This window comes from Rhinolophus sinicus, linkage group LG02 (genome assembly GCF_036562045.2).
Source record: "Rhinolophus sinicus isolate RSC01 linkage group LG02, ASM3656204v1, whole genome shotgun sequence".
Taxonomy (NCBI): Eukaryota; Metazoa; Chordata; class Mammalia; order Chiroptera; family Rhinolophidae; genus Rhinolophus; species Rhinolophus sinicus.
Window position 1 is genome coordinate 148,208,862 of NC_133752.1, and position 16,113 is coordinate 148,224,974.

General features: G+C 42.8%; 1 protein-coding gene across 1 annotated transcript; it reads left to right on the top strand.

Moving 5' to 3' along the window:
• Positions 1–5,435: 5,435 nt before the first annotated feature.
• Positions 5,436–10,653, top strand: LOC109443668 (keratin, type II cytoskeletal 6A). Its single transcript, XM_074325653.1, has 9 exons — positions 5,436–6,111; positions 7,021–7,235; positions 7,567–7,627; positions 7,781–7,876; positions 7,997–8,161; positions 8,632–8,757; positions 9,310–9,530; positions 9,748–9,782; positions 9,893–10,653. Exons 1-9 carry the CDS (start codon positions 5,578–5,580, stop codon positions 10,114–10,116), a joined length of 1,677 nt encoding a protein of 558 aa, XP_074181754.1. The 5' UTR covers positions 5,436–5,577; the 3' UTR covers positions 10,117–10,653.
• Positions 10,654–16,113: the final 5,460 nt, after the last annotated feature.

Here is a 16,113-nt window from a genome sequence, read left to right on the forward strand (position 1 = left end):
ATATTACAGAATTGTACACTTGAAACCTATGTAATTTTACTAACCATTGTCACCCCAACAAATTTTAATTAAAAAAAAAAAAAAGAAAATCTTAAAAATAAAATACAATGTCCACACTCCTGAACTGTAATTACACTTCCAGAGATGTATCCTACGGAAATAGTTCAAATGCAAAAAGTTGTATATCATGGTTGTGAATCCTAACAATCGTCTCCACGTGATAATTTTGGAAACACCAGAGCTGGTCAAATTAAGGAGCCAAAACTCAGGCACAAAACTCAGATGACAATTTCTTGAAGTGTAAAGGCAAAACAAGAATGGAAATTCCCACCTTCTTACATCAGAAGCCTGTCACAGAGGCTCAAAGGAGTCGAATCCTTGTTGCTACAAAGACCCACATCCTCTCAGGTGTGACTTGTCCTGTTTTGACTTCTATGAATGGGAAATGGAAAACTCAGATACAGTTCAACAGTGGTCTGTCAGCTTCTGCATCCTGAGGGCCAGTCATTGTTTCCATTCTGTTTTCTCGATGTCCCTAATTTCCAGGTTCTCACATCACAAGGGAAATTTTCTTGGATGGGCTCATTTATAGAGGGTGTTTCTGGAAGCTACTGTATCAGTATCTTGCTGTGTTCACCTCTAACCATCCCTCCAGCAATGTGGGCAGCCTCTCACTTTGGCATCTCTTCACTTTCTGCGCAGAATTTCCCCAACAGTAGAGGTGTGATGACAGGCTCCTGAAGTCTAAGCTTTCTCATCACACTTTCTATTATATACCCATGAGGAATAATGGAAGGTAAAATAACTGACAAGGAAAATTGTCTAGCATATAGAAATACACAAAAGAAGGCTTAAAAACAGTATATAAATATACATCTACAGATTTATACGTAGACAGACAGACAGACACACACACACACACACACACACACACGGGATGACAATTAAGTTTGCGAACTTGTTGCAACGATGTTGCTAACCTTTTTTGATATCAGAGAGATTATTTATCATGAATTTGTACCAATTTGACAGACACTTAACCAAGTTTACTATTTGGAAGTGCTGAAAAGATTTACTTTCGCTGAGATAATGCATATCTTCTTCGTTTAACTGCACGTACTCAAACTGTATATATTGGTTGGAGATAATAAACTCAGGGCTTCAGCATGACTGAAGACCGGCCACATTAGCATTTGTGTGTGTCTTTTATTCATTCCCACTCCCCCATTCAGGTACTGATCGACTAGTGGCGGCTGGCCCGTCACACTTGGCGCCCGAACAGGGACCTGAATACGGGGGATAACAGTGAGGAACACCGCGTGGCAAGGGCCCGTCACATGATGGTTAATTTTATGTGTCATCTTGACTGGGCTACAAGGAACCAGATATTTGGTCAAAAGTTATTCTGTGAGGACGTATTTAGATGAGGTTAACGTTTAAATTGGAAGACTGAGTAGATTACCCACCATAATATAGGTTGGTCTCATCCAATCAGTTAAAGGGTAAATGGAACAAAAGACCCACCCTCCACTAAATAAGAATTTTCTTTCTTACTGGAACGAAGGGACTTCCTAGTTCTGCAACAACCTGCCAGCCTTTGGACTTGAACTGGGACATCGGTTCTGCAGATATTGGAGCTGCCAACTTCCAAGATCACATAAGCCAATTTCTTATAATAAATCTCTCTCTCTCTCTCTCTCTCTCTCTCTATATATATATATATATATATATATATATATATATATATATATATGGAGAACCCAGACTGACACCATTAGGAATAAAGTCTCCCTTATTAAAAATGAAGGAGAAATGATTGATTCTAGGAATGGGGTGGTAAAAAAAAAAAAAAAAAAACACTAAAAGAGCCCCCAATAGCCAAATTGGAACAATTTAAGCCATAAATAAATAAATAAATAAAATTAGATTGTAATCCAAAGTATAAATATTCATGGCCCATACGGATCTGAATAAATGATTCAATAACAATAAGGGATGATAGACAACTATCATGCAGAAGAACTCCAAATTATTTGTATACGTGCTCCCGCCTCAAGGAGGTAGAGAATAACTCTTGCCCCCTAAGTGTGAGCTGTGCATACTTACTTCCTTCAAAAGGGTACAGTATGGAAAGGGGTTAAAAAGTAACTTTACAGTAGAGAAATCTAATAAACATTCCCTAGCCAGGTGATCAAGGTTAACATCAATAGTGATGTCACATTGATAATATGTACCCGTGATATGATGTGCTGAGAATGGCGCATTACCTCTGTGTCTTTCTAATATTTGTGGTCTCCATCATTACAGAGTCAACAAATCTAACTTTGTCAGACTACAGACCGATTGAAGTTAAGACATACTTGTCACTGACTGCATTTTTCAATCTAACTGCACAACAGTTATTATAGCTATTATAACCAAAGGTCATTTATTAATGAAATCTAATACTCATTTATATTCAAATTTAGATTAAAAGTCACTATTACTTAGACATGCATGGAAATATTTACAAATGAAATGACTTGATGTCTGATTTCCTTTAGGATACTTTAACGAAAAAAATAGAGGATTCAGATATAAAAATTAGATGAAACAATGAGAAAATATTGATAATTGTTTAATCTGGGTAATTGGTACATGATGGTTTATATGCTATTCTCTTTATTGTATCAGTTTGAAATTTTGAATGATACAACTTTTGTTTATGAAATAAAGTAGGTTGTTACACTGAGAAGAGCACAAATAAATTCTGGAATTAAATTTTTAGTGTCGGTAAATACGTGTCCTGTAGAAAAATTCCAGGTGACTCACAACATGGTTCTAGAGAAGAGATAGGCCCTAAAAACAATGAATCTGCATTGAATAAAATTGTTTCCATGAAGTATGAGAGAGGAAAAATATTTCTAACCTAAGTTATTAGCGTAATACTATAATTAATATGATATCTTAAATATAAATATGTGAATGGGAGACTTCTGAATATAACATAGTAAAAGAAAGGGAGGCATTTCCTCCTTTTCAGAAATTACCTAAAAACAAGAACAATAAACATAGAGGTAAACTCTACCCTCAACCACCAAAAGGAAACGATCTTAAAATCTCTGAATCCAAAAAAAAAAAAAGGAAAAATATCCTCACAGAAATAGAGAAATACATACACAATTGTTAGGAAAACTCAAAGACAAGATGTCCACAGCTGCAGATCTCAGGAAAATCCAGTGACAAACACTCTCACAAAGAAACAAACCAAAGCCAAGCAACAAGGTAACCACAAAGGAACACCAAACAAAGCTAATGCTGAGACTTTCCTACTTGCCAGGCACTGTTGACTCATGTAACTCCTACTAAGTCAACTAAAGTACACTTCCTCGTGTGCAAATCCAAGGAGCCCTTGTTTGCTACAATCAGAACTGGATTTCTGGGCTGGAGGCGGGACCCCATATATCATGAAGTTGCAAGAAACTGCGAAGGTAGTGTTGAATAAGGAATCAGAGACAAGGCCTACTGGCAGCATTTTGTTGGTGAAGCAAAGAAAGACTGAAGTGTGAGCCACTCTGCAGCGATCCCTTTTGGTTTGGCTGAATTAAAGATTAAAATAATTATTCACACAGCCCTGTGTCCTAATGAGAAATTCCTGTTAGCCTGGATATGGTCCTGGCCCTTCCTCCCAGAATTCTTTTTGTAAATGGCAGGTCCAGAAGGAGCTCACCTCATTCAAAGATGAGCAATAGTCAGAAAGGAACCATTCTTGGACCCACAAAAGATACTTTACATTGAAAAAAAAAAAAAAAAAAAAAAAAACTGCAGGGAGTAGGATAAACAAAAGGCATATATATATAAAAAAAAACACTTAGCAGAAAAAAAGTCACAATAAAATATTACCAGAGAATTAAATGAAATAAACACCATGATAGAATCAGAGAACAAACGGTCAATATAGTGAGACAAATCAAAGGTTAAAACATTTGCTTAGAGAGCTCAGAAAAGGAGCAGAGGGGTGGAAAATGCCACAATAGAAATGAAGGCCAAACTGAAAGCAGCACAAACAGGAAAGGACATTGCTGAATATATAATAGTAACACACAAGTGAAGGTGAAGAAAGGCAAGCAGTTATGAAGTAAAAATCATAGAGTATTAAAAGAGAATTGAGAGAAAACATAGATGTGGGAGATAACGCAGATACAACACAAACATAATTGGCAAAGAGAATATATGTATTATATATATATGCAAATATGTTATAGGAACACGCACACACACACATTACTCATCACACATGCCCAGGAAAAGCACAGAAACCTATCCAAGTGAAGTTACTACAAGCTTACACAAGGAACTGGGAACACAGCTTGCCTCCAAATACAGCAATTAGGTGACTAGTCAATGGCCTTGAGCATGTATTGTGTCTCTTAAACATGTACTATTTATTTAATTTTTAAATATATAAATGTGTAAGGAAACATATACAATATCTATATCTAGAAAGTTTAAATTCATAGCTTATTAAGCTTCTAGTTTTAAATATCAGTTTACAGGACATATAAAAGACATAGTAGCATGTCAAATGAGACTCTTGGATATGCAATTAGAAATATCCAAAGAATGAAAAACAGTGCAGAACAAATAACCTGGTTTCTTTAACAGATAAAAAATCAAGGGGAAAAAAAGAAAGGGATTTAATGATTTAAAAGACATGTCACCAAAATACAACATGTGTGGAGCTTATTTGGATCCTGACGTGGACAAGCAAGCAACAAAAAATAAATTACACATGCAGGTTTATTTGAAGATTGAATTTGTTGATGTTAATAAATACATAATATTTAACATATCAAAATGGTGTTTTGGTTATATTTTTGTTGGTCATTTAGACATAAATATAGAATTATATAATTAAGAAATGATATGATCTCTGGAATTTGCTATCCAATCATTTAGAATTGGGAGAGAATTGGGTGGGAGTATGGAAGAAATGAATCCAGCCATCATATAATAATATTTATAAAGCAGGGTGATAAGTACACAGGGGCCCATCATGTTATTCTACTTAACCACTTGTGGGAAATTTCACATTAAAGGAAAGAAAGTCATTTATATCCTTTGTAAACAAGAAAAAGAATGGGAATTTTTCTATTAGGCATATTGAACAGATTATTTGGATCTGCGGTCTCCGCTGGGTAAAATAGCAGGTTGGAGAGGAGAACTCTCGGTACATTGTAATACACAAGCATAAAATGCAGCACCTTTGAGACAATGACGAACTCCTAGCACAGTGAATAGAGAATAGTCTTATTGTACTGAGATCAAGTCAAAGCTGGAAGGCAAGAAAATTTTCCCTGAGTAAAGGAAGCCAAAGTGCAATCTTCATATTTCATAACTTTTTTAATAATCCAGATGTGATCTCACTGTTTGTAAAGCCCAGCCCTTCCCAATCCGCAAGCTCACCTTCCAGGACAGAGCCCAGCCCATGTCACTGTATATAAACTGCTGCCGGGCCGCTCATCTCACACACCTGCTCCTCTCAGCCCTACCCTCCAGCCGCTCACGCCTTCTTCAGCCTCCTCATCTTCGGGAACCATGTCTAGCAAATCCATCACGAGGAGCAGCCATCGTGGCTTCAGTGCCAGCTCAGCCAGAGTCCCTGGGACCTGCCGCTCTGGCTTCAGCAGCGTCTCCGTGTCCCGCTCCAGGGGCAGTGGTGGCTTCGGTGGTGGAGTGTGTGGAGGGGCTGGCTTTGGCAGCCGGAGCCTCTATAGCCTGGGGGGCTCAAAGAGGATCTCCATCGGAGGGGGCAGCTGTGCCATCGGTGGCGGATATGGCAGCAGAATCGGAGGTGGCTTTGGCTTTGGAGGTGGAGCCGGGAGTGGATTTGGTTTCGGCGGTGCATCTGGTAGTGGCTTTGGGCTCGGTGGTGGAGCTGGCTTCGGTGGTGGCTATGGGGGCTCCGGCTTCCCTGTGTGCCCCCCTGGAGGCATCCAAGAGGTCACGGTCAACCAGAATCTCCTCACTCCTCTGAACCTGCAAATCGACCCCACCATCCAGCGGGTGAGGACTGAAGAGCGAGAGCAGATCAAGACCCTCAACAACAAGTTTGCCTCCTTCATCGACAAGGTGAGTGGGCAGGACCGGCCCTCCTCTGGGATCTCTGAGTCCCCAAACTAGAGAATAGTGAATGTCCTACTGGGGGGCAGAACAGGGGAGAGGGAGGAAGAGACTCAGACAGGCTCCCAACGGGGATGCAACGGCACAAAAGTTGATGGAAATCAATTAGAACTACAGAATCTTTAAATAGCCCTCATTCTGTCTGGGAAGAATTCTCAACATTTGATCACCATAAAACACTGAGAAATGGGAGGGGCTTAGCCATACCTCCTAAAGAATCTAAGAGATTAAAAAGAAAAGTCCAGTGGACAACTAACTGCTCTAGAGCACTGGGCTGGGGAAAAAAGGAAAGAGAGAAAACAAAATTGTGGCTGGGTTAGAAAAAAAGACTCAGAAACATCTATATGTTCCATAAAAACACTAATCTATTCTAAAAACAGAAAACAACCATTACATGAGGATGTTCTAGAGGAAACTCATGCACTAAATGGGACATTAGATTGGAATCTAATTGTTAATTGGTTTAAAGTTGATCATTAGATTCTAAACATTTATCATCCCCTTAACTGGGTCCTAATGCAATAAAAACTTTGCGCAATGTGTCAGGGAATACTATTTTAAACTAGATTTGTGATTGTACTTGCCAAGAGAAAGAGAAGAAACATCAAAAGTCACTGATAGCCTTCAGAACATAGAGTCAGAGCACCTCAAGTTCCACGGGGGAACTTCACTGGGAGACCTGTGGGTTGCGAAGGAAAACAGTTTGGGGGAGCACGACTGTCAGCCCTAGTCTCTGCACATGCTCTGTAGTAACGCAGCCTCACCACGGTGACCATCCAGGCCTGCTTGCAGGCCTGACAACTCACATCTCTTTCTTACTTCCTTCATCTGGCAAACAACCAACCTCTGTTCCTCCAGGTGCGGTTCCTGGAGCAACAGAACAAGGTCCTGGACACCAAGTGGACCCTGCTGCAGGAGCAGGGCACCAAGACCGTGAGGCAGAACCTGGAGCCTATGTTCGAGCAGTACATCAACAACCTCAGGAGACAGCTGGACAGTGTCCTCGGCGAGAGAGGCCGCCTGGACTCGGAGCTCAGGGGCATGCAGGACATGGTGGAGGACTTCAAGAGCAAGTGAGTTCAAGGAGAGAAATGTGCGCAGTTGCCTGTCAGGTGACCAAGTACAGATGTGAGCATCGTTTTGTAGCAAAACATGTCTGTGAAATGAAAAATCACAATTGTCTAAAAACAAACACAAAAGAACAAAAGGGTCATATAGGTGGATGGGGAGAGTAAAGAAGGAAACAATTCAGGGGCCACAAAAGTCATCTTTTAGACTTACCAGAATGAAAGCTCAATTTGGATGTATCCACTGGATGGATCCAATGGAAAGCTTGGATCCAGGGCTGCCTTTTCTGTCATCTTCACTGCTGCTCAGTTACGCCTTGTCTCTTTCTCATTCTAGATATGAAGATGAAATCAACAAGCGCAATGCAGCAGAGAATGAATTTGTGACTCTGAAGAAGGTGAGCTGATAAAGATCAGGGTCATGTTTCCTGACAGAAGGAGAGGACTCTGGGTCTTTGCCCACATCTGAGAGGAGAATAGGTGGGGAGCTAAAGATGGGCAGATGAGGAAGGAGGGCTCCGCTGACTCCCAGTTGTTGGCTTATTCCCCAGGATGTGGATGCTGCTTACATGAATAAGGTTGAACTGCAAGCCAGGGTCGATGCTCTCATGGATGAGATCAACTTCACGAGAGCCTTCTATGACGCAGTAAGCATGTCCAGCTCCCTTTTAATTACTGTGATGGAGCCCAGCTTGGGGCAAGGTCTCGGGGTTATGGACTCTGTCAGTGTCGCTGGAGAAGACGATCTGACAATCTCTGTTATGTAGGAGCTGGCTCAGATGCAAACCCACATCTCAGACACGTCCGTGGTCCTGTCCATGGACAACAACCGTGACCTGGATCTCAATAGCATCATCGCTGAGGTCAAAGCCCAATATGAGGAGATCGCTCAGAGGAGCCGAGCTGAGGCCGAGTCCTGGTACCACACCAAGGTGAGTGGGCAGCTGCTGGGGGATTCCTGGGCTCACTCCCTGAAGACCAGCAAGTATGCAGTCTTCACTGGGAAATCGACTTCTCAGAGTTGGGGTCCTCTCACAGACGGTGTAACCTGCACTGACAGAGTAGATATTTACAGAATTTATGTGCGAGTCTAGTAAGCCACAGAAGTGCATTGCGGGAGGAAAGCTAATATAGATGAGGAACCAGTGAGTGTTGCTTTGGCTTCACTCTGATGCTGGATCTCAGAAACATAGCACAGGACATGGTGGCTCTGAGGCAAACTAGACAGTCAGTGGTCCCATAACAAGGATGGTCTGAGATCAGTGTGTAGCATCCAAGGGCCTTGTAAAATCTCTTGTGGGGAAGCCATTAGGTTCAAGTTTATTAAATGCCTGATTCAGAAGGGAAATTCCCCAGCATGTGAAAGGCCGTACACATCACCTTCTCTCCCTCTGGACCACAGTATGAGGAGCTCCAGGTCACAGCCGGCAGACACGGGGATGACCTGCGCAACACCAAGCAGGAGATTGCTGAGATCAACCGCATGATCCAGAGGCTGAGATCTGAGATCGACCACGTCAAGAAACAGGTAGGATGGGGACTATGCAGAAGAAAAGCATCGTTTTCTTGCTGGATCACCAGGCTGTCAGCAACCATCTTCTGGGAGGTGCCTGGGAACTGAGGTAGCAGCTGGGAGAGAAGAACATGCAGCACCTACCCTTAGTGAGTTGCCACAGGTAGGAGAGATGATCCCAACGTAAGAGCGTGAGACAAAGGTTGGAATAAAACCAGTATCCCTTGGCCCGAGCTATAAAAGTATAGGCAAGAGGCATTGAAAAGAGATTACATAAGGAGAACGATTGACTTGGGAATACAAGAAACAAGTTGGACGTGTGCTGTTGTAGCTTCCACCAGTCAGCCCCACATCCTCGTGCAGGAAGGTTAACACAAAGGGGCACAAAGGTTACCATGTGGCTCCCAGACTAGATAAGTCTTGCAGAATAGGCGAAGACTTGACAGAGTCAGAATGCCTTTCCCATGCAATCTGGGCTCTGGAACTCTTCCTTACTGGGAAAGAACCACGGTTAGTCTCCTCTGGAGGACTGGATTACAAGTTCCTTCTGCCTGTCTCCCCCTCTAGTGTGCCAGCCTGCAGGCTGCCATTGCTGATGCTGAGCAGCGTGGGGAGCTGGCCCTCAATGATGCCAAGAGTAAGCTTGTTGGACTGGAGGACGCCCTGCAGAGGGCCAAGCAGGACATGGCCCGCCTGATGCGTGACTACCAGGAGCTCATGAATGTCAAGCTGGCCCTGGACATGGAGATTGCCACCTACAGGAAGCTGCTGGAGGGCGAGGAATGCAGGTGAGTAACTGACAACCCCTCAGACATCTGGGTGCATTTCTATGATGTCCAGCCAATGAGGACAAGTTAACGCCCTCTCGTTGTGGCCATGATTCTTACTCTCAGAGAACCATTTGAAAGGCACTTTCCCACCAACTAGCCTCGCAGGGAGGCTTCCCACCCTGGTCCCGTAGTGGCTCTCTGAGATCTCATGGTCCCTGTGTTTCCTTCCTCCTAGGCTGAGTGGGGAAGGCGTTGGACCAGTTAACATCTGTAAGTATCTTTGCTTACCTCCCTCCCTTGCCCTTGAGCTCTTCTGACTGGTGTCAGGCTCGGTGGATGAGCTCACCATGTCTCTATGTCCTGTCCTCCTCTCTCCACAGCTGTGGTGCAGTCCACCGTCTCCGGTGGCTATGGCGGCGCCGGCGGTGTTGGCGGTGGCTTAAGCCTGGGCGGAGGCAGCGGCTTCTACTATGGCTTTGGATCTGGTGTCAGTTCTGGCAGTGGCAAAGGTTTTGGGAGTGGCCTCAGCTCTGCTGGGGGCAATACCTCCACCATCAAATACAGCACCACCTCCACCTCCAGCAGGAAGAGCTACAAGCACTGAAGTCCTCTGTTGGCTCCTGATCCCACATTGTCTCAGGGCTCCTATCCAGCTCCATTGTCCTCTCCTCTGGTTGCTTCTTCTTTCTTACCTCCAATTTCTCTTAGCCCCTGACTTTAGCTGCGGTCACCTAGTCCTCATTTCCTGTGTACACCTGCTATATTCTCTTCATTAGTCACCGTTGGGAAGTCAACCATCAGGATCCCGAAGACATGTAGACATCCTTTTGATGTTCCCATCTCATTAGTTGGATCAGTCTGCCATAATTTGGGGAAGAAAATGGCCTATGCTCCTCTGAAAAATGAATCTCGATCTGGATCAGGCTACACAATGGGGACTCTTCCCTTTGATGTTTAAGTGTGCTGCCCATTAACTCCACTTCAGAGTTCCCCACAGGCTAAATAAGTTATCTTTTCATCAAGTGTCCCTACATGGCATCGACACGATGCTCTCATGTACAGAGTTTTATTCCTGCAATGTCTTTCTTTGCTCTCTCGGCTCTCTTTTGTAGTGTTCAATAAAGCAGACTTAATACAAAGATTCTGTGTTTAATTGTATTGTTGATCATGTATTGGTTCTGAAACTGTCTCATCCTGCACAATGATCCTCATTTTTGGAGAACCATCTCTCAGCCCCACTGACAACTTACCCTTTTTCATACCCAATTCTGTCAGTCAACATTACATGATACCTCGTTATTCCGTGGCTGGATGACCAACAACAACTATTTAGCCCTCTGCCACTCAAGGCTCTTTCTCAAAATGAAGTCTTTTTAAAAAGCATTAGGAAAGAAAGGGAAACCAGGGTCCTGGAAGCTGGATCAGCATAATCTCATAACTGAGGGGTTGTGCTTTTCCAGATCAATCATTTGGTGGCTTGGTCCCCACCCCGACCCCTGAGACTCCTCAGAGACACCCCATCCAACCCCACTGTCCATCAGGGAAACACGGAACTGATTCACCAGAGCAGAGATCAGTTGGTAGGAAGGCAAAATGCTTGATTCCTCTCTATGACAATAAAAAGTTGCCACAAAGTTGTTGCTTTGATATAACATCTGAGGTATATCACTCAAACCAATTGGTACAGAAAAGAAACATCCCCAGATTGTGGTGGATGAATTAATAAAGCCACACAGTGCTAAGTGAGCTGTAATACATTTCCTTTGCGCCCAAAGATACTTGGGTTCCATTGAAGAACTTCTTTAAAAAAAAATGTTCATTAAAATTAAAAAACTATACACCTAGTTTTATTATTTTACAGTTTGACTCTCTGTAAATTATATCGCCATAACTTTGAAGTAAAATGAAGCTGTCAAAAAAAGTCAATAAAATAAATTAATAAAATCTCCAAACTGTTGGTTAGAGACTTTGTTCTGAAGTGCTGTTGGCAAAAAAAAAATGAGATTGAAAGATAAACCATGTTGACAGATGACACCCAGATTAGCATAGAGATGGTTCTGGCTGGGAAATCCTTTTTTGTGATAGAATATCCAAAAATCATTTTCAGTGTAAATTTACATACAAATTTTGACAAGCAAAAATAGATGTTGGGGTTCATTAAAATATTTCCAGCTATCAGTGTCAGGGTTATAATTTTGACTTTCACACAGAAATGGACTATCTTTTAGGCCATACTTATAAAAGCTTATTCTTGAATCTGAGTAATAAGACATTCTGTACCTGGTCTTATCTATATGCAAAAGAATAAAAAGCAAGGAAAACTTCCACAAGAACAGCAATAACCACTCAGTTACAATAACATTTTGATATTTTGAAGCCACGGCAGAGACCCTCTGCCCTGGCTCACAAATCAAGTTGCGGTCTCGCCTTATTCCATGGTCGTCTGCAGGTGGGCAAAAGTCTTGCTGCTGAGCAGGTCACTAAGCAGAAGCTTTGGAGCTGGGGAAGACTTTTGATAATTAGTCACCTCCCCACCTTTCTATTATATAGCTATGGAGTTTGAGGTCAAGGTCATGGTGAAAACAGCGCTTAGGAACTGCTGTGCTGTACAAAACCCCCAAACGCTGATAGGGAAACTTGCAATGAGCCAGGCTAAGATTCTGGTTCTCCCATCTCATGTGAGAAGCTCCATGACAGCAGGTTACCTACAGGCCTCCCTCACCACCCTTAAGTGAGGGCCAGGTGAGTACCCAGTTCTGTAGAGGCCAACTACTTTCCAGGAGGCTTGATAGTCAGAGCAAGCATTACTATCTCAGGCACCTATGAATAGGCCACCCAGACGAAATAGAGAACGCCGAGTAATTTGAATTCTACATAAACAATTTTAAAAGTTTAGTATTAAGCATGCCTAAATAGTGCATGGAATATACTTATACTAAACAATTATTTGTTATCTATCTGAAATTCACATTGAACTGCACGTCTTGTATTTATTCGTATTTGCTAAATCTGGCCCTATCAACAAAGTAGATCTGTCTTCATACTGAACTACAGACGAGGGCGCTGGTGGTTGGGCTGCTGCTCAGACTCTCTATTGTAAAGGGGCAGACGATAGGTAAGGGCCAACCTTCAGACCCTCTCCTCCAGAGCATCCTTTCTCTGTTATCCCAGGCCTCAGCTCCAGGCTATAGCTACCCAGCTGTCCCTATGCAAATCAGCTCAAACAGCTTTGGGCTCCCTTGGGGTTTCTCATAGTTTTGTGGTCATCAGTGACAGTTCCTACTATCCATGCCTTCCATGTGTTTCTATAATTTCTCAAGACGGATCCTGGGAGAGGGATTAGCAGGACCAGCTGGTTTCCCATCTTAGCTGGAACTTGAGCCATGGAGTTTTTTAAAGGACATTGTCTCTATTTGTTATGTTTGTGATTTATTAAAAGATGTTAACATGGGATAAGGGTGAAAGAAATAAATCAAAATATTAATCCTGAGCAGGTACATCACACTCACAGCTACTACTTTTTCAGTGTCTTGAAATAAAAATTTCTAAATGTGTTGTGTGAAAAACAACAACAACAACAACAACAAATAGTAATTGATTGCAAGGAGTGGGAATTTGGGTAATTGTTATTTTCCTTTTTGTTCTTTCCTGCTACATAAACATCCTCATTCCCTCCCCCCGTGTCACCCCCGCCATTGAAATACCATTTTTATTTCATGCTGAATTCATACATTTTCTCTTCTGTTCCATTGATCTCTTTGTGTGATCACACCATCAAAGTACTGAAGCTTTCTGTTCTATGTTGGTTTCTGATATAACCAATTCCTACTCATTGTTTGCTTTCAGGTTATTCTTGTACATTTTGTTTTGCTGTTATTGTTGCTATTAGGTGTATCTGGATATCTTAGAGTTTTTGCATTGTGACTTAGGACCCTTTCCTTTCTATCATATTTTCTAATTACTGCATAAGAATTATTGATTTCTGTATCCACCCACCTTGCTAAACTTTATCCCAGGTGTAATGATTAAGTGATGAGTAAGAGGCAGAGCCAGGATCCAAGGACTGACCCTAATCCTTGCAAAGTCTGTGTTCTTCCCCTGTGATTAGAGACGTACAGTCTCACCCACACACTTGTTCCATCAGTTCCACCTCTGGCCTTAGGAAGAGGTGCAGGGGAGAACACGGAGGGATTGACCTCGGCTTCCCCCACCTCTCTAGCCCTTCTTTGCTTCGCTTGCCCTCTGGTGGAGACGCCACTCCCCTAGGGTGCAAAGAGCAGACACAGAAATGAAATCCTCCCTTAAATGGGGCATCTGCTGGATGATGACATCAGCTGGTGACGTATTCACACACTGAGGGCAAACACCAAGCAATGTTGCCTTGAGCTTGAGAATCCTAGGCCACACGGGCAGAAGAAGAATGACTGCTTTTGCCCAAGCTGGCACAGCTTACCGCTGTCTCCTCCTCCACCTCTGGACTCAATTCAAGCTTTATTTTGTCTTTCGTCTTCCGGACAGCCCTATTAGTCTTTGAAGTCTTATTTCCCTACTCTGACTTCTCGTTTATTCCTCAGTGATGAGGGAGTGATGAGTGGAATGTGACTGTCTTTAGCCTGTGTTACTCTCCTCTCAAAAATTGTCTTCCAAGCCTCATTTGCTTACCTATGTCCCATGTCACTCAGCAACCCAGCAAAGTCACTTGGAAATATTATGTAAGGTTACTTGTGGCATAGCTGGGTTCTGGACACTGCAGATAACTTAAAAGAAGATGGGTACATGATTAAGTGCATGTTGGATTCAACTGAATCATGTGCCTATCCTTGAAAAAAATCCTTCTCACCTGGCAGAGCCAGAATTACACCCATAAACACACACACACACACACACACACACACACACACACACACACAACCCAAAGGCGAGGGCAATGTGTGCAAAGTATGAAAGTAAGTCAGCAATGGCAGGGCCAACTTCAGAGAGGCTAAGCCGGTGTCAGTTCTTCCAAGGGGAAATTTTTAAAGAAGTAGGGACACCATATTTTAGAACTATATCATAAAATACCATGATGCCTAAACAACCTTACCAAAACAGAGAATATATGTGCTTATCTCACAGAGACATTAAGTGCTAACTCCAGTGAAACAAAACAAAACAAACAAAAAAGAATTCCATTTATTGCAGAATCATACCCTCTAAATCATTTCCAGAAAGAATTTGCAGAAACCCCACAACTTCTCCGGAGAGAGGATGTCCCTGTTTTCCATTAGACCATAGAAGCCCTTTGATACTGAATTAAACTCTACTTGCTGGGGTTTCGGTGTATTCACTGGTCGCTACAACAACGTTAAAGAAACAGATTCATCTCTTATCATAAGGCCTTTCCCCTTTCCTCACACCTCCTATTTCCCAATTCATTCGTCATTTTCATTAGTCTCTGGACTTACTCCAGGTTGGCCAACTCTTGCTTAACAAACCAGTGCCCAGGGCGAATGAAAATCACTTTGAAGCATTCCTTTAAAAGGAACCCGTGCCTCTCATTGGCCTGATGGGAGCATATCCAGAATATCCACTGAGAGGAAATCACTCAGAGGGCATTGGGACATCTCTGCCTGTAGGATTACACACCATTTTAGCCCCTTTCCAGAAACGGAGGTGAGAGTAGTGTCCTGGTGTCTCAGATGTAACTTGCATCACAGCCATGGCACTGGTCTGTTCAGTAGAAACTATTTCGTTCCATCAGATTCCAGAAATATATCTGATTTCGCACCCTAGAAGCTTCCTGCAAAGCTGCACATCAGCCAACGGCACTTTGAGTGTACACAAAGGCAGATGGCTGATTGAAGGAGTCCTCTACTGAGTCCTTCTTCAAAAAGACAAATTCTTTTGCAATAACGAGTCACAGGCTCTAATTTTTCATCCCTCTGTGTCTGGGGTTTTGAAGGTTTACCCTGTTAAATCAGAGCACCGAGACATACCCATTCTCCAGTGACCCTGAATCAACCATCTTAATGACTCTCGGTTTTCCAGTTTCATTGTCACTGTCACCATTCTCCTCATCAGTGTGTGCTTGTTCGGTGTCTGCAGTTCAGCTTGGCATCAGACAGTCTGAGGCAGGGAGTCCTAGGCCAAAACTGGATGCCCCACGGGCCCGGCCCTCCAAGGGATAGTGGAAAACACAATCCCACATCCAGAAGCTTCTGCCTGTGGAAACACCCCGGTAAATGATGCATCACCATGATGTCTCAGACAAAAACGCAGCTATACAGACAAGGTAGGTGTGCATTCAGCAGATAAACACAATCTCATCTTAAGTATTCATGGATGGCTTCACTCTGTGATTTATCCGTGAGAAATGCTAAACCACGCCAGCTCCCCAGCCTCTCTTCCCGTGCTCAGAACGCTATGTCTTCTTGTGGGTGCCCAAAATGTGGCCCTTGGAGCCAACAGGGAGAGCAAGGCTCATCTGAAGCTCTAACTTCCATCCTGCAGTGTTTCCCCGAAAATAAGACCTAGCCAGACGATCAGCTCTAATGCGTCTTTTGGACAAAAATTCATATAAGACCCACTCTTGTTTTACTACAATATTAGACCCGGTCTTACA